This window comes from Lepisma saccharinum, chromosome 1 (genome assembly GCF_977018435.1).
Source record: "Lepisma saccharinum chromosome 1, izLepSacc3.1, whole genome shotgun sequence".
In the NCBI taxonomy this organism is placed as follows: domain Eukaryota; kingdom Metazoa; phylum Arthropoda; class Insecta; order Zygentoma; family Lepismatidae; genus Lepisma; species Lepisma saccharinum.
In genome coordinates this window covers 78,863,705-78,882,514 of record NC_139229.1, presented here as the reverse complement: position 1 = coordinate 78,882,514, position 18,810 = coordinate 78,863,705, and the positions used below count along the sequence as shown (strand labels likewise).

General features: G+C 40.9%; 1 protein-coding gene and 1 long non-coding RNA gene across 2 annotated transcripts in view; one reads left to right on the top strand and one right to left on the bottom strand.

The window, feature by feature from the left end:
- LOC145982407 (uncharacterized) overlaps positions 1 to 18,810 on the top strand; it is a 175,668-nt gene that overhangs the window by 134,369 nt on the left and 22,489 nt on the right. The window lies entirely within an intron of this gene.
- Positions 5,814 to 9,014, bottom strand: LOC145996797 (beta-1,3-galactosyltransferase 5-like). The gene has a single exon (XM_083133331.1). It carries the CDS (start codon positions 8,864 to 8,866, stop codon positions 7,793 to 7,795), a length of 1,074 nt encoding a protein of 357 aa, XP_082989457.1. The 5' UTR covers positions 8,867 to 9,014; the 3' UTR covers positions 5,814 to 7,792.

Below are 18,810 nucleotides of genomic sequence, written 5' to 3'. Positions count from 1 at the left end.
CCGCTGGTACTTATTATGAGTTTGATGCTACAAATTCATTCTCCAGTATACAATATGACATGCCGGATTTTGTGGTGGTATTGTTTCAGACTGGAAGACACAATAATCAGGAAAAAAATTCAAGTAGATTTGATAACTGCAACATCAAGAACATATATCTTAAAAATGGCAGAAATGAGGTATTCCCTAGAGAAAATTATAATTTAGACATGTCCAAGGATGATTTCCTTAAATTATATGAAGCATTTACAGCATACAAAAGGGTCACTACTGGCAATACTGACATGTATTACACACCAGATGAATTCAAAGCACAGAGACCCATGTTTGTCATCAACACTTCAAAAAGGAAACAAGTTGTGGTTAATGACAGGACAAACATTAAAATTATCTGTGAATTCCACAATACACTCCCTGGTGACACTATATGTAGTGTTATTCTCATAGGTGAAAAATCATATGTTTATGATGTAAGAAATGAGAGAGTCACAGAACAATTCTAGAAGATTTTTGCATATTATATTGTCTTAGTACTAGATATATGAGTTGAGGCTGGTGTCCAATTGAACTTAAACCAGAAGTAAATATGTGTGTGTGTGTGGGTGTGTGTGTGGGTGTGTGTGTGGGTGTGTGTGTGGGTGTGTGTGTATCTTGGCCTAGTTTTAGGCGTGGGCAAAAAAAATATCAAGAGGGGCATATTTTTGACAGGATTATGGACAACAATCTGACAGAAGTGCCTTTTGTAAGTGTGGACAAATCAATCTGAGGGGGCTCATCATTTCACAGGAACTTCCCGAGGGCATTTTTACAAAAATCTTGGATTAGACGGAGTACCACACTTGAGCAAAAAGCTCATATGGGCATGTTGAGCAAGTTTTAAGTGTAGCCAAATCTGCCTGAGGGGGGGTTCATCATTTCTCGTGCCAGTAGTATAGCCAATTACACTACTTACCAAGCTCACTGTTGATTTTGTGGTTCCATCCCTCCACTGCATTATTGGTCTGGTGCCTTCTGTTGAAGCAGGTCCACATTTCTTTTGTCACTAAGGGGTTTTGGAGACATTAATTCACGAACGAAAGTCTGAAACTGCAAGGATGAAATTACCTTGGAGAGATCTACAAAACAGAAGACCATGTTAAGTCAATCGGGTTGGCTATTGTTGCTAGTCAAACCAGCTGTCTCTCTGGTTTACTACCCTTATTTGTTTCTGAAAACAGGTTTATCAGTTCCATGTGTTCCCAGTTATGGAATTATTTCTTACTTTTATGTGTTCGCAATTAGGACCATTTAGGCGTTGTTCGCAATTAGGACACAACCACGTAACGCTATTCAGGGGAGCGAGTATTTCAGGATATAGGTGTTCCATTTTTATTACCGGTGCACATTATTTATAAATATGATCCCCTTCAATATTTTCTACCATCCGGACCATCCCACCAGTATTGTAACTTTAACAATGAGGATGTTATGTGATTCTCAGTTATTTCCTGTAAGAGTATGCCTTAGGAAATCACGGATATTTATTTGTTCACCTTGGCAAAAAAAAGGTTCATCTCATGTCATTGATATTTATTGTGTGCGGAGAGAGAAACCGTCGCAGACACAATAACAAAAAGTAACGCAGTGGTTATTGTTTATGCATGCCAAAGGTAAGCGGAGGTTAGCATGAGTGCATTACAAAGAAGAAAGGAACGCAATGGAACGTATCAACTTTGCATTTCGGCCGACATTTGCATATTTGTAAACTAGGGGGGAAACTGTCCGCAGGCAGTACACCTGTGCAGGGAAGTAAACGTTTCCTATTCAAATGAATGGAACGAAATTCAAATGTGCTTTCCTCTATCTTCTCACGATGAATATAATTCGAAGTTTGTGCAACGACCGCGTGTAACCCTCAAGGGTCTAAATATAAAAGGAAGGGTATGACGTCGTGGTAATTCACGCATTGTCTGGTAGAGGTCTCAGCAGCTTTCTACACGTTCAGCATGAATCTATTCTTGGCATCCACCTTTCAATTGCGACGCACAACACTCCCTTTTAACCCTTCAGGACTCTGGTTTCATGAAGTTACGTAAGGACTGAGGTGGGGTGTGACACGCCCAATTATGCATCTGAATATTATCAACTTACAACTATTTGTTTATGTAATACAGATGAACATTACAATCCATTTGGTACATTTTGTAAGAAGAAGAAACCTGTCGCTGCATGTTGCAGAGTAAAAAAATAATGTTCCATAATACACTCAAAACGTTTAATTGAAGAAAGTCATTTTATCTCTCTTCATATGACAAGTAATAACAGTACATAGCCAAAAGAATTATCAAAAATTCTGAAGCAAACATCAGGGATACATTAAATATTGAGTTAAGAAATGTACATACTCACTTTGATTAGATAGTGGCATCGAATCAGACTCACTTTCATCCTCCCAGTTTCTTCGAAATGGCAGGTACATAATCCCCTAGAAGAGTGATTCTCAAACTATTTTCTCATTTAGTTCTAACTAAACGTTTAATGTACTCCCCCCCTAGATTTTCTCAGAATTGTGCGTTTTGGGAATTTTTTTGCCTGTCTGATTGGTGGGGCGTTTTTTGATACGTTGGAGGCGTGTATCTGCAATAGAGCAAAGTATCATTGGGGCTGAATGTGGTAAGATGGCAAACAAATAAACATTAGAATCCTACGTTTATTATTCTACTGGATGCTCCTACGTTTATGATTAGATACAAGAATAAAAATGTGAAACATATCTATGCTAAAAATTATATTTAAAAAATCTTTAATTTTCATACAATTTTTCCAGAGTTGTTGAGAAAAAAGTAAAGAACAAACTGTCAAGCACAAATTTGTAAATCCTCAGAGTTTCTATTGAGAAGGATGTGCCTCCATAGTTTGACACAGTTTCTTGATGTCCGGTTGTACACTTGAAACTTTCAAGCGTAGATTCGGCCCCAAATTTAGTCTATTATAGACTTCGAACGAGTATTTTATTTAAAAACAAATCAAACAAAGATGAGTGTCGGTGACAAAAAAAATCAGCCTTATTTTCCTGCTGAGTGAAGTCTATGAAGTCTGCTCCACACACCTGCAGCAAAAATGTTGTCGTGTGGGTATTCTCGAAATTTCTCTTCCGAGCTGATCGCGTACCCGCTTCAAGTCCTTCATGTACCCCTGAGGGTAGTACACCGTTGTCCTTGAACATTTTGCATTGAACTTTGGACTTTCTGTCCTTAGAGTGTGGGCAAAGGCTACATCTTCGTTGTTTAGCTCGTTTTGGTAGAGGTTGAGACCTATTGTATGGCTCTCTGCAGACAATTCTTATTTTCCATTTCAGGCCCCGTAGTAGGTGTTTGATCTTTGCCCTTTCCTCCATGAATGCCTTTACAAGTTCTGGGCCAAGATATTGCAGGAATGTCTGCCTTACCATATTGTCTTTGGAATAACTTTCATAAAATATCTGAGAGTTAATTCTGCATAACGATATTCATTGGGGGTAAAAAGAAAGAAATAGAAAACACCGCCAGTGGACAACGCCTACTGTTTCTGGAGACATCATATTTAGAAGATAGAAAGTATACAACATGCGCTCTGGTTTTGTAATTACCCTATGGTTGTATCAATTTCTGCATCTTGATGCATTGTGGCAACAGCCCACTTGCTCTAAATTGTCTTCTACTTCTTGTATCCTTGGCTGGATTCATTCATGTTCAGTTCAAATAGTCTTACACTATGTCACGTGCAAAATGGCATTTGAAATATTTCCAGTGGAGGAAATTTCAGTAAGAACCCTTGAAGCATCGAGATGTTATATAAATTGCATGTATAATTCTACACCCCCGCCTATGTGCCAAACATTAGCAAATAGAGAGGAGAATTCCCCCACTCCCTTCAAATACAAGACTGTTTTACTTGTGCTACATAATATGAAGAGCTTACATTCTGCCAGGAAGTTGGTGAAAGTTAGAAAACATATATCTTAGGCATAGGTATCATTTGGCTACCGTGCGGAAGACCCGGGTTCGAATTATGGGGTAGGTGATCTGTACCAGGAATTTTTCCAGTAATTTCGCTGTTTCTGCGCGGCTCTGAGCCCCACCCAGCCTCGTATAATGGGTACCTCGGGGCTAAAGGCGGCCGGGCGTGATGCTGATCACATCATCCCAACTATGGCAGAGATCAAGAATATGTGGAGCTCTATACCTTCACATCACCCCATGTGCCTTCATGTTATATGTGTAAATGCACAGGGGTATCTTTACTTTTTACTTACTCGGTATGGTAGTATTTGTAACAAACCAATCCCAAAATCCTCACAAAAATCTAAGAACTTCAAATTTAAATCATTTAATTCATTAATTGTGTTGAAACGATGTATTCTGGCTATTGTAACAAGTTTCACTACAATGTATCTCTTATTATCCAACTTTGAAAGTGAATTATAAAATAGGGAGAAATTTTCGGGCCCACATAATGTATAATTGTCAATTATTGGGAGATTTAATTATTAGAAAGAAAATGACAGAAATTAATTAATATTTTAATTATAAAACTGAAAGTGCATGCGCAAAAGGTAATTTGTTTTAATTAGCATAACTTGTTTGGTGATTATTAAGGTGGTTATAGTACATAGGTAAACAAATATTTTGTTACCAGAGACTTTTTTTTTGTTGTTGTTCCAAACGAATTGTTTTCTCTATGTGGGAGTCTGGAAATGATTTTTGTAGAGAAATGGCTGTTCGATAACATAGGCAATCAACCAAATCACCAATACTTCTAAGGTACACTTTGTTCCCTTCCGCAGCAGAAAGGGACTGGAGGGGGGGGGGGGTTGCGGTCGCCACGGGTACCGAGGCTCTGAGTTGTTGTTGTTTTTAAGTCCACCTTTATGTACAAAAAGGTTAATTTGGACTGGACCTACACTTTAAAGTGGGATCCGAACCACCATGTGCATCCACCGGGTATCGAACCCGGAACCCCTTGATTACAAGGCAACGACGCTACCTACCACTGCGCCATCGCAGAGGCCCTGAGGTGCCGAATGTTCACAATGTTCTGTTAAAAACGTATAAAAATGGAAACGACCAAACTTCGCGACGACCCATCAGATCATCCTGTAAAATAATGACTCAACAAAGTTTCTCAACTTAATTATGTTTCCGAATTGTGCATAATCTCTACAAGCTTTACTTTATGAATTAGTTTTAGCGTCTGGTGGAAATTGGATGTGCCCGAAACAGACCACGCATATTTTCTAAGTCGGCCACTTTTTTTAAGGTGATGCAATCAGTGCCCCGCTCCGACCGCCTTTAACCACAGGTACCCATCTATTTGAGTCTGGGTGAAACCCAGAGCCGTTTATGCAGGGGCAAGGTCAGAACCAGCCCGGGACCCTTAATTGGCTATCCCTACCGGATAGACAACCGTGACTCCCATTTACAGATACGTTATATGTTTTTTAGCTGTCACACAGAAGAGCCGGATTCAAATCACGGCGTGAGTTTTTCACGTGGGAAATTTTCGAGCAATTTTCATGAGTCGTCTCTATGATTCACCCAACCTCCAATAAATGGTAATTTGTGGGGAGAGTAAAGGCGGTTGGAGGGTGGTGGTGATTACATCATATTCACAAATACACAAAATTGTGTATGTGTAGAGCCCACCTCAACCCCTTTTTGCGCCTTCATGTCATGTTGCAATCCACAGGAGTATTTTTCCGTTTTACCTCTAATAATAATATGAAATTTTTAATTTGCACAAATATACGATTATAGTTTGTTTTAATAATAATTTTAAAATACACTAGGATACACTAGTATAAAAAAATAGCCTAAACAAATACAAGGCTCAGCCTCTTCATTCACGGGAATGTCACGATGTCATTCCTAAATAAGAATCGTACCAGAATTGAAATGGAAATTCTGAGAATTTGAGAAACAAACAATTAATACAATAAATTTAAATTTAATTATATTTACACTTTGTTCGTACGAATCACATCGTGGAAAAATATACAAGTCCACCTGCACATTATCAAATTTTTTTATCATCCGTGCAAGACTCTTATCAACACCCTATTGACATTAATATCACACAGGAACTTTTCTTTACGAGTATTTAGAAGGCCACAGTAAGTGATGATTGTAAGACACGTATTCAGGATATCTGTAAAATTGAATTAATAACGTTTCAAAAGTCACAATATTTGTCGAGAATTCTTAACTGTTCGCAATGGGCGAGGACGTACATTGATGTGATCTTAAATTTTAACACCCAGCCATATTTAGTATGGAAGGATCTGCATTCAACTGTTTGGTACAGGTTGTTCCAAAAGTAGGTGTCAGTGTTAATTATTGTATGCTCTGTACATGAGGTAGGCCTATATTTCGCGAACGAACAACAAAGGAATATGTATACACCAAATGATCAAAAGCTTAGCTTAGTGTTTATGAAAAACTTAACACCGTTGTTAAGCACCTACAGAAGAAATCTGATTTGTTGTAATTAAGAAAAACATGTTTGGTTAAGCTTTTTGGTAACCATAAAGAAAAAAATGATTGTCTCAACTAAATTTTGTAATTTTGACCAAATTATTTGTTAACTCTCATCAAATGTTCATGATTACTTAAAAGAATTTGAATCTTGTGAACATTCATTTTCTTGTCGCAAACGTTTCCTCACAAGATTTTTTTTTTAAACAGAAAAAAAAATATTTCAAAAAGGTCGGACAACAACAACGTGTGGGAGTCTTGTAATAAGAAATTAGTGTGGAAATGGCAATGAAGAACTGTTACTTTCGTAGTATGATTTTGAATATTTCGCAACAGGCATTTCGAGATGAATGTTTGCCCAGCAGCCTTTCACTGACTGGTACACCAAACGGCAGTAGGCGAATTGTCCATTCCCATTTTCATTCGGTCTGTATTACACGATGTGATGATAATGAATTGAAATAATGACGTGAATAAGCAGAGAGCAATGCCTGCTTCGAACTAACACAGGATGTAGAATAAAATAGTAATGAAAATAGCCGTGGACAATTTGCCTACCATTATCTTTCCCGTTGACTGTACATGTAGAGTCACTGGCAATAATAATGGGACACCTAGATACCGAAATATTCACTGCAAGGCGTTATGTGTGTTGCCTAACTCTACGTTGGTGGTAGAAGTTGTCATTGAAAATTTGCAATTAAAATCATCTTATCTACGTAGAGTTAGGCAACACACATAACATCTTGCAGGGAAATGAGCATTTTGGGATCTAGGTGACGCATTTTTATTGCCAGTGACAGTACCTCTTTCAGCGAAGTGCAACAATATGAATTATATATTAACTTACAAATTATAACAATATTGCCTCTCTTGTAAGTTCATTGCGAATAGTTAGGCATACTATTGGGGATGTGGTTATAAAAATTAAAGATCCAAATGTAAACTTCTAGAAGTGGAGTGTGATGAAGTCTGTTGCTCACACCTTCTATGGTGTGATCAAGGATTTTTTTGTTTGTAACCTAATATGGCGAATAGTATTAATAGGCACGATTTTTTCTAATTTGCTCCTAAACCATGCTGGGAGTCGCAGGTTCGAATTCCGTGACTTCGTACACTTCCTCGGTCATTCCAAGCGAATGCTTTATCGAAGACCATCTCCTTTCACTTCTTTGTCCATTATCTCTCCGTCGCGGTTAACCTAGTGATGAAAATAAACGTCATAACCATAGGCTGTTCGGAATCTCGATGTTGTTTTTCAGCACTGAACAATCACATTTAGTACTCATGAAGGCACTTGACTATCTCTCAATTCCTTCTTCTTCCACCGTTCCTGTGAAGTGGCACTCTTCCCTTGCCTGGTAGGCTTTGGCCAGGAGACTGTCTTGCTCCACCTGGGGAACGCCGTGCATGAGAACAATGTAGAGGAAGTTGCACGGTTTCCACTCGCTGTGCAAGGCGAAACGGGCACTTCTCACGGGGACAATCCCCAGACTACGCAGAACGACACCCACGTACGCATCTTCGGCAGGGAACACGGGCACTTGCACGCACTTACGCACGAACTTGCTCGGAACGTCCCCGGAGACCACGTACCCCGAGCCACTGACGTAAGGCGGGAACGTCGGCGATGGGTAGTCGTCGGTCGACACGAACCACTTGCTCTTCTGGTTTCGCACCACGTGGTAATCCCTCAGCATGCGACCGAGGTACAGATTCGAACGTTTCTTGACGCCGCGCACCAGGAACTCCACGATTACGGCAACGTTCACGAAGCAGTCGTCGTCCGTCTTGAGAACGAATGAGGAGGGGCATTCTTCTGCTGCAAACTTGAACCCGTGGATCACTTTCCTCGTGAGGTTTCGGTACGTGTCCACGTAGTTGCCGACGAGCACGTCGCCGTATTTCTCACCCTCCATGTCCACCAGGGTTCGCAGGGTCGGCGTGGCAGCCTGGCCAAGCAGGAACACGGTTTTCCAAGTAAGATTGCCGCTGGACGGACGGGGATCGTCGGACAAGGCACGGACTTTGCTGGCTATCTTCTCGGCGGCGAAAGGCGAACCCCAGGTCTCTCTGATGGCCTCGCGTCTGTAATAGTGCGCTGGGGCGGACGTCACCAGTATCAGAAGGTCCAACTTGCGTTCGTCGCACGTGGGTCTGGATGCGGCGAACGGGTTCTCCAGTTCGTCCAAGTTCAGGAGCGTCCTTTCATCTTGCCACGTGAAGTTCTCGTTACGTAACGTCGCCGAAGAGACCTGGATGTGCTCAAGAAACCTGTCCTCGGCGAAGTACACCAGGACCACAGCGACCGTGAACACCAACAACAACACTCTCCTTCTTGGAGTTCGGAAGTTCGCGAAACCCCGCTCTCTCATATCGGCACACCACACTGAACGCGACACCGAACCCGACTCTCATCGTCTCTCGCGTTTCTTGAACTCCGAACGGCATGTGTGATCGCATAAGAACACGCGAGGTCGGAATCGCACGTGGCCTCTAGCGAAACCGAACTGAGGCATTCGCTGTTACCTCCACAAAGACCGAAACTCGATTTCGCACGAGGCGGTAGTTCTCGCTGTTGCCGCAGGATGCGTGACCGTGCCGTGGCGCTGCGGCAGGCTCGAGTAACAGGCGTTTCCCCCTCCCGCTCTTTCCACGCTTCTCACCGACACTTTCGTCTTCCTCCGACGGATCGCAAACTGTAAAGAAAAACAAAAATATTGATCTCGACACCTTGCTACTCACGAAAATACACGCGAGATAGTTGGGGAGGAAAGTTTTTAACAAGAAACCGGGAAGGTATTTGTCGCCGTTAAGACACAGATAGGAGCGAGAATAAACAAGCACGAAAACATATTTCTCGAGTGCTTACGTGGCTGGAATTTAACCGAGAGAACAGATGTTTCGATGGGATTAAAGGGGAAAACATAAAGTTTTCTGGAAGTTCAGTGTTCGATCCTCGTGGGAGTTAACAAACACGATCCCGAAGAGCCGCGGCAAATAAAGAAAAATTACAAAAGTGAAAAAAGGACGCGAATAATATCAGTCAACAGAATATAAAAGAAAGAGGACCATATTGTTTGGGTCCACCTGCACAGTCAACAATATGTACCCAGTGGCGCAGGAACGTTTTCATTTGGGGGGGGGTAGAAAATTCAGCCTTCCATATATATATATATACAGGGTGTTTCTAAAGGTCGTTTACAACGCTTGGGAGGTGATTCCTCACACGATAACATTCAAAAAGTGTGAGTTCCATTTTTACGACTGAGGCTTCGTTTCCGAGATAGGAGCCTCGCAAAAGGTGACAAAGTGAACGTCACACCTAACTGGGACGAATACTATCACAGATAGAGAGGCGGTTCCAAGGGAATCATAAAGGAATCGTATGTGCTCAGTCCGGAAGTCACTATGAAAAGTTCACTGAACGCATGCGCAATGGAGTCCTCAAAGGAATTGGGGATTTCCAGCAAGAACAATGCATGGAAAGGGTATGTAACGCAGCAAAAAGGACCGTGACAATGAGAAATGCGTTAAAGACAACACATCCCGACCTCAAACATCAAAACATGAGCACGGAACACAAAATCCGAAAAGTTGAGCATGGTTGCATACCCCAGTTACACGCGAGGAATGAACGAATCTTGTCATGTGCCATACGAGAGACACATTACTCCACCAGGAGGAGGGAAAGAAAAACACAATATCAGATGATTGCGACAACGTGTATTTTTACACGCGACAACTACGTAATACCCCCTCCACACACACACAACAAACAACAAATGCTACAATGTCTTACGCACAGACAGTGCGTGTCACTGTACACCAACTGAAGATGTCAGCAGTTCGCTCTAGGTTGTCATACGCATTGAAGAGTACTAGTATGTTGTATTGAAAGAAGTTGACGTGGTAGAGTGGGCAAGTCAAGTATCGCAACATTTGGCCTGTGGTGTTCGTACAGTGATACGGCCAATTTGTGCAGTGTGCCAGTGTTAAACAAAAACGATACTTTGCAGTTCCAGCTCCATATTACACAGATGGCTGCGTATACGACCCAGCAGCTAGCAGACATGCATCTCATGTATGGGGAGGCACGTGGTAATAGCCGTGAGGCAAGGCGTATTTATGGAGAACGCTTTCCACATAGACGTTTACCGTCTCACGCCTTCTTTCAGGTAGTGGGCTGTCGACTGCGTGAAACAGGGTAAGTGTTACCACCGCGGCAAGAAGTTGGAAGACCCCGAAGTGTACGCACACATCAGTTTGCAGAAGATGTGTTAACAGCGGTCGCAGAACATCCTGGCACCAGTACGCGAGTGCTCGCTCGGGCACGAAACACGTCTCATGTGAATGTTTGGCGAGTGTTGTCAGAGGAAGGAATGCACCCTTTTAAACTGCAGAAAGTACAAGAACTGTTACTGTTACTTTCGCCCTCGTATGGAGTTTTGCCAATGGTTGTTGCATCAGCTGGACACAAACCCTCACTTCGGGGCAAAGGTATTGTGGACAGATGAAGCCATTTGCACCAGGATGGATGTCTTCAATAGTAGAAACAGTCATGTCTGGGACTTTGACAACCGACATCACCAGCACAGGTTTTCAGTGAATGTGTGATGTGGGATAGTACGTGATCATTTAATTGGACCATACATTCTCCCTGTTCGCCTGAATTTTCGCACGTATCATGCATTTCTTAGTGAGGTTCTGCCGGAACTGGTGGAGACCGTGCCTTTGGCACTGCGGCAAGAAATGTGGTACCAACACGATGGGGCACAAGCTAATTTCGATCGTAATGTAGTACATTTCCTGCATGATGTGTTTCGCAATAGGTTCATTGGTGGGAATGAGCCTGTGCCTTGACCACTGAGGTCGCCAGATCTCAACCCTCTCGATTTTTTCTTCTGGGGAGAAATGAAAACCCTCGTATACGACACACCTGTCACATCAGCTGAGGACCTCGTTGCTCTCATCAACGTCGCCGCCGCGATGGTAGCAGATACACCTGGCTTGTTTGCTCGTACTCGACAATCCTTGATTCGTCGCTGTCACCTCTGCGTAGAAGTGAACGGCAGACATTTTCAAAACCGGCTGTGATTATCGCCCTCGGCAAATCCCAGTGAGAACACTCTTGGTATTGCTCCCCACACCCTTTGTGTGGTGAAAGTGACATCTTCAGTTGGTGTACAGTGACACGCACTGTCTGTGCTTAAGACTTTGTAGCATTTGTTGTTTGTTGTGTGTGTGTGGAGGGGGGGATATTACGTAGTTGTCGCGTGTAAAAATACACGTTGTCGCAATCATCTGATATTGTGTTTTTCTTTCCCTCCTCCTGGTGGAGTAATGTGTCTCTCGTATGGCACATGACAAGATTCGTTCATTCCTCGCGTGTAACTGGGGTATGCAACCATGCTCAACTTTTCGGATTTTGTGTTCCGTGCTCATGTTTTGATGTTTGAGGTCGGGATGTGTTGTCTTTAACGCATTTCTCATTGTCACGGTCCTTTTTGCTGCGTTACATACCCTTTCCATGCATTGTTCTTGCTGGAAATCCCCAATTCCTTTGAGGACTCCATTGCGCATGCGTTCAGTGAACTTTTCATAGTGACTTCCGGACTGAGCACATACGATTCCTTTATGTTTCCCTTGGAACCGCCTCTCTATCTGTGATAGTATTCGTCCCAGTTAGGTGTGACGTTCACTTTGTCACCTTTTGCGAGGCTCCTATCTCGGAAACGAAGCCTCAGTCGTAAAAATGGAACTCACACTTTTTGCTTGTTATCGTGTGAGGAATCACCTCCCAAGCGTTGTAAACGACCTTTAGAAACACCCTGTATAGACAGTGGCAGCTGGCAGCTAGTATGATGGGTAGTGCCAACGTGATCAAGAAATTGAAAAATTTTCGCTAGCATATGTCATAAAAATCTAATGAAAGAGGTAATTTTAATGGAACTTTGTTTACTAAAATTGCAGACAAAAATTCAGAGTTCCTAAGATTGGTTTATTTTACTTCGCATTTGTACTACTTTTGGTTAATCGCGAAGATAAGGATGAGTGAACACTCACAAAGAACACCGATGCCCAGGCCAAGATTCGAACCCGCAATCTCTGGCGTCGTAGCATGCTGTGCGGAGGTCGGCCAGATAAATGCGACTATTAAAATTTCGACGCCTGTCACCTTTACCATTTTTTTGAAATTTAAAATAGAATTGATGTTTAAATTTGGCGTGGGACAGCCAAGTTGTTTAACTTTTAATTTAATATCGCATAGTACCTTGGAAAACGGTGTATGTAATAATGCTCTAATCTGACTCATCTTTACTAACTACCCTTCCTTTCACACACCATCGGACACTTTTACTTCACTAAAAAAAAAAACCCTGAACAATTAGAGACACCGAGTCGATCACGATATTCTCGCCTTGCTTTGTTTATAATTTGCAACCCCAGAACGGCAGACGGTACATCAACAATCGGTGTTACTAACAACTGAAATATGATTATCTGCTAAATGAACTGTAGATGTACAATTTTTAGAATTCAATGCAAGATGTTGAATTATATCTCCAAGTGAAATTCTTATACTGATAGATTTTCCGTGTGATTTTTTACAAATATTAAAGTAAAAAATCTCCTGGTGATGCGAATTGAATTCCCTTTGATATTTAGGCAATTATTTTGTACAGAAAATGTCTTCAATGTTGTCAACGTCAGTTGCAACACGTGAGTGTCTGTGTGCGTGAGAGTAAGGGATATATATATTTTCGTAAGGAAGAAATCGATAAAAAAAAAGTCTGGATGGCTTTTTAGACGCATCTATCTAAATGGTTATATAAATTTGGGGAAGATATTACGTTCGTTCTTGCCAAGTATGCAGGAAAGTACCTTTCTCGCGAATTACTTCTCCAACGAGTGTTACAAATCGGTCAGGATTAGTCACTTCTCTGTGAAGTTTGCAACTATGTCAACACAATGTAAAAGCTCTCGCGTCTTGCCACCAGAAAAGGGGCACGGCTGGTTGTCTTATGGCTACCACTGGGCTACCACCTCCTCGCTCGTTAACTGCGGAGACTTTTTCATGCCTCCGCGCATGCCTCTGCGCACAGGCCAGACTATGCTGGCCCAGAGCAAGTGAGAGAACAGCTGGGGATGCGGCGCAGGAATTGAGGAGGCCGTAAGCTCGAACGCTTACGAGATTCGAATCTCCTCGTTCGGAAATGTATTAATTTAACTATATTTTGGCAAAGTACGTGCTTTTTCTTTTTCTGAGGGTAGAGCCATGGCACGGTACTTATACCTATAGGTATATTGTGAAGGCATGGAAAATATTCCATTTTACAGAACAGTAGACTACACACTACTTTCCTGTTGTTGTTTTTTTTTTAATGTAATTTTTATTTCTTTGCTTTTCTTAGAATTTATGGTTATTTTATAAACAGTTCCTAAGACCAAATAACAATTCCAATAACATAAAGCTCTGGACCTTGTTCTGGGCTCATTTTGAATTTAACGGAACAGAAAAGAGTTCGAAATGTGAAAATTGTGAACATAGATACATCTATTCATTTTAATGTAGGGTAAGATTAAAGGTGGTAAGGATGATTCTCCGCTCCTCTATATTGAGCCATCCCAACCAAAATGAATCATCTCCAACCCACTGGATATAGAAACCATATTGTTGAATATACCACACTTATAAGAATTCCATTCAGTTCAGTTCATTTTAATTTTAAAGTTCCATACCTACACATAAAAATATATTTAAACAATTCCAATGCCTTTAGAAGCCGGCATCTTCTCAGACATCAATAGGACGTTGTATTATAAAACAAAACACAAAAATGAGTTGAGATGGTTGACAAAGCATTTATTTTTTTTTCTTTTCAATCGTTGGTGTACAGTATGAAGAACCGGTCAAGGTTTCTTCTCGTATGTTGTATTATTAAATGCAGACACATGCGTGTGTTTCAGGGTGACATGTCAATTCCCCGTTTATGTGAAAGGTGAACTAAATGTAGGCAAAAGCATGTACGCGGCACAGTTAAAGGTTTTCGCATCTCCAAAGAAAATCCAAAACACATTCCCACCTTGTCGGCCTCCTTGACGGAGTTACTAGCAAACCGCGCTACTACGCCAGAGGTCCCGAGTTCGAATCCCGACCTCGGATGGGTGTTATTTGTGAGTGTCCCTTCATTATATCATCACTCGTCATCTTCGCGATTAGCCAAAAGTGGCAAATGCGAAGAAAAATAAACCAAATCAGTCAATCAAACAATTCCATCTCACTCAAAGATCTTGTTGAGTTGAGTTGAGTTGGTGTTTTAAGTCCACTTTATGCACAGTAAGGCTAATCGGGACTGGACCTACAGTTTAAAGTGGGATCCGAACCACTTGTGCCTCCACCGGGTATCGAACCCGGGACCCCTTGATTACAAGGCGGCGACGCTACCACTGCGCCATCGGGGAGGCCCTCAAAGATCTTGTGAATCCAATCTAAAATCTACCAATATCTATCTATAGCCGAATGTGAAAGCGGGTTCAATGCCACAAACCTAACCTTAACTGATTAGAGAAATCATTTAGAAGTTTTAAACCTACTTTTCCTTTCCTTCGACCCCCAGTGCATCGCTTGCGTGTAGAAAAATTTGCAAGATATTAGACTTAAGTCCAAGTATCACAGTGCCCTTGACAAGCCAACTGGCAAACCATTAGAACCTGCAGTGAGTCTCATCTCGTGCATTCATCTGACTAATGTAATTTTCTTACATTTGACTTTACACTTTAATTTAAAATGGCGTTGCGTTTGTGTTGCATTCGATATCAAAATTAGATTTTAAGCAATTAATGTCAAATTCTAAGTATACCTAATACATATATAAGAATAAGCCCCCCTTTAATAAAATCATAAATTCATCCTTGTTTTAATGTCTATGAAACATTTAATTTCACGTAGGAATAATATCGCTATGCAACGAGTCGAGAATTGACACAGCCTCATCTCGTCTCCTGTGTGGTGAGCTCTTTCTCGTTCTTGTTCGTGCTTATTTTTCTTTCGGTATCCAATCAGAAATTATTAAAACTTATTCTAGATTCACTTCATGCTCAGATAGGCTAATCGGGACTGAATCTATAGTTTAACGTGGAATCCAAAGAAATCACTGTGCATGTGGGACCCCTTAATTATAAACTGAGAAATCTTGTCCTGATCAACGAAAGGTTTAGTTTAAACAAGACGTACTTTGTGTCACCACTCAAAGTTTCACAACGTATATAGGCCATTAAAGCAATAACTTTTCTTAATAACGTTTTTCTGCTTTACATCTTGTATCGGTACTGAGAATCGTCGAAATATGGAATTATATCCTGAATAGATGAAACTGGTTAGCACAGGCGCGCAATTGTCAGTAATGGATTAACTATGCAATTACAGTAAACAAAATATACGACTTATTTTAAAAAAATCAAGATCATATAAGCTTGATATGTCTGGATAAGACAAGTAGTAATTTAAATTTTCTTTAAGCAATGTCTTCAAATATGATACCAGAGTTTCGAACGAGATCGTCTCGGACATCAAGGATCGTCTCGCTTTGATTTTACCGAGCTTTATTTTAGTCTCGTCTAGATAATTGAGAGGAAACGCAGACTTTTCTTGTCTCAGTACCATCTCTATTTTCAAAAAATCTCTTTACATATAGGTTTAAGTATATTTTCCGAACACCCTCTTACAAAGCTATGAAAATTATGGGTGGAGTACATTGTACCCCCCAAGTTGGTCTGTCGTGTCTCGTCTCGTTTGTGTAAGAATTTCGTTTCGGAAAATTCGATTTTAAAAATTCAAAAAGAAAAGGAGGTCAGTCATATATTCTTCTGATGAAGATTTGTATCTTATCTTCGAATTGACACGACCACTTCTTTAGAAAAGTGCCCCTCTTACGCAAAAGAGCATTCTTCTGGAGTGTGATTTCCTGAGAGTAAGCTTTACCTGATTCCATCGTTCCACACACATTTTAAACAATTTTCATCTTAAAGAGATTTCCAAGAACACAGGTCAATGAATTAACTAGCAGCAAGCACAATGTAGTAGAATAAGTTTACAATGGTTTGAATTTCTGTGGTAAGGAAGATAATGCTTGTAAGTTATAAACAATATAAACTCTTTTTATTGAGTGAATTGGAAATAGGTTCTTTTAACAGTAGTACCTTGCCTTGCCTCTGTCAAATGATCTAAGGGGGAGGGTACAGGGGGTACAACTGAATTTACGGATTTAGGGGGTACACCCCCGTTCCTGCGCCACTGTATGTACCTCCAGCTTATGCGTATATAAAATAAGCTGGAGGTGCATATTGTTGAGTGTGGACCCCAACAACTTGGTCCACTTTCTTTCAGCGATTTCTCGCCATAGTTTCCTCTTATATCACTTCAACACTGGTATCCTGTATCAGCATCGTCATCGTCATAATTTCATTTGCTCAACATCTTGTCTTTTTTTCTATTTCGGTAATTGTACGTCGCCTTTCCGCCTCTTGGGTTAACCTTGTTTTACATTATTTATAGTATTTGTATATTTAGGGCAACTTTTCTTCCACTTTTAGCTAATCGCGACGATCACTGAGTAATGATTAGATTACATTTATGACACAAAGAATCCTCAGGTCACGCCAAGATTTGAACCCCGGAACTTCGGGAGCCGAATCGGCTGATTGGTCAATCGAGGCGACGATGAACTCGTGTAATGGATGTTGGGTCAAACACAATGCACAGAGACACTCATATTTCGTTTTTGACGAAAATACGAAATGTGAAATAACACATTGTGATGTTAATTTTTCATGTTTCTGAAATATGTGAGGTGCATTTTCCTACCCTGTTTTGTCACGAAATAATACGAAATCAACTTCAAAATGCGAAATAGACTCTTAAACATGAAATTTAGAATTTATTTGCCGACCTGACACTTTCTGAAGTCAGAATTATCCTGTCAGTTATGCAATTTACGGAAAATGTATTAATTCTGCTGCAGATATTTGAGAAGCAAAAATTGACCCCTTTATCCAAGAATAAACTTAATACAATGGTAACTACTTAAATGTGCTATATGTTTATTTTGTGTAATAAGTGCAGTTTTTAAATCAAATTTAGGATTATATTCACATTTTTAAAACCATAATGTCATTTTATGTACCACTTTTTCACCGCTATAACAACCCAATTTTATTTTATCTACCAATTTTGAACCCGAAATTGACTCGATTTTTGTACCGAAATTTTGCTTTCCTATTTACCAAAAATATGTGTCTCTAACAATGGAACATGGATGCCTTACTACCCGGTGTTCGAACCTGGGACTACTAACTTTAAGGTGCGCTACACTGACCAATCCATTGACATCGACGCCATTATCCATTCCCGATTGGCCTATTTGTGCATAAAGTGGACTTAGAACAATGGGAACAAGAATATGCAGACTCTTTCGTGTTAAATAAATACATAAGTAATAAATAATCTTAAAATAATATTTAAAACTATTATGAATAATTAATTCGGCGGAGAAAATGTTTTTCCTCTGCTAGTTGTTCCGTATTTTCATTCTTCGCTTACACTTGTGGCATTTGTTGAAGCGGGGCTGAAGCAAGCAATAGATGGGGCGATCTGCAAGTCGGGCAGCAAGAAAGCGGGTTTAAATAAAAACATTTGAGCGACGCGTGCTAAATGAGGATCTTTACATTTCCTCTCCCTCCGGGTCGAGAGGCAAAAAGCGCGGTGATGGGTTTTGCGAGGTAATCCGTTAAAATCAACATTTTTGCACCGCTGCTGCAGATTGCTGGAGAGCGGTTAATTCTGCAATCCGATTAGGCACGGCAGAGAAAAACAATAATAAGCGAATGAAATGTTTAACGGCCGTTCATTAACATGGCTCGCAAAGTTATGCACAGAATAATCAGCTTTTTTTTTGGGGTACTTTCGTTGTAATGCGACGTTGTTAACGTATTTTAGATTAAAGGCGAGTAGTTACCGTCGGGCATTCTGCATTCATGTGTTTTCTGGTCTATTGGCATGTTAATTGGAGCCAGTGGCGGCGATTGGGTTTCAAAACTGGGGGGCAAGGAGAGTTCACTTTCCGTTGGTACATATGGTTTAGCATAGTGTAAGGGCAAAAGTGGCTAAAGCTGGGGGGCAACTGACCCCCTTGCCCCCCCCCATCGCCGCCATTGGAGCTGTGATCACGACCTGGCAGTGCTCTAATTGGAAATTGTTCAGTAGGGGTGATGTTTGCATGAGCGTTGGGGCTACCTGGGGGGGGGGGGGATGCTCCTA

Excerpts from the sequence above, each read along its gene's own strand:
- LOC145996797 (XM_083133331.1), bottom strand. The coding sequence starts at position 8,866 with ATGAGAGAGCGGGGTTTCGCGAACTTCCGAACTCCAAGAAGGAGAGTG.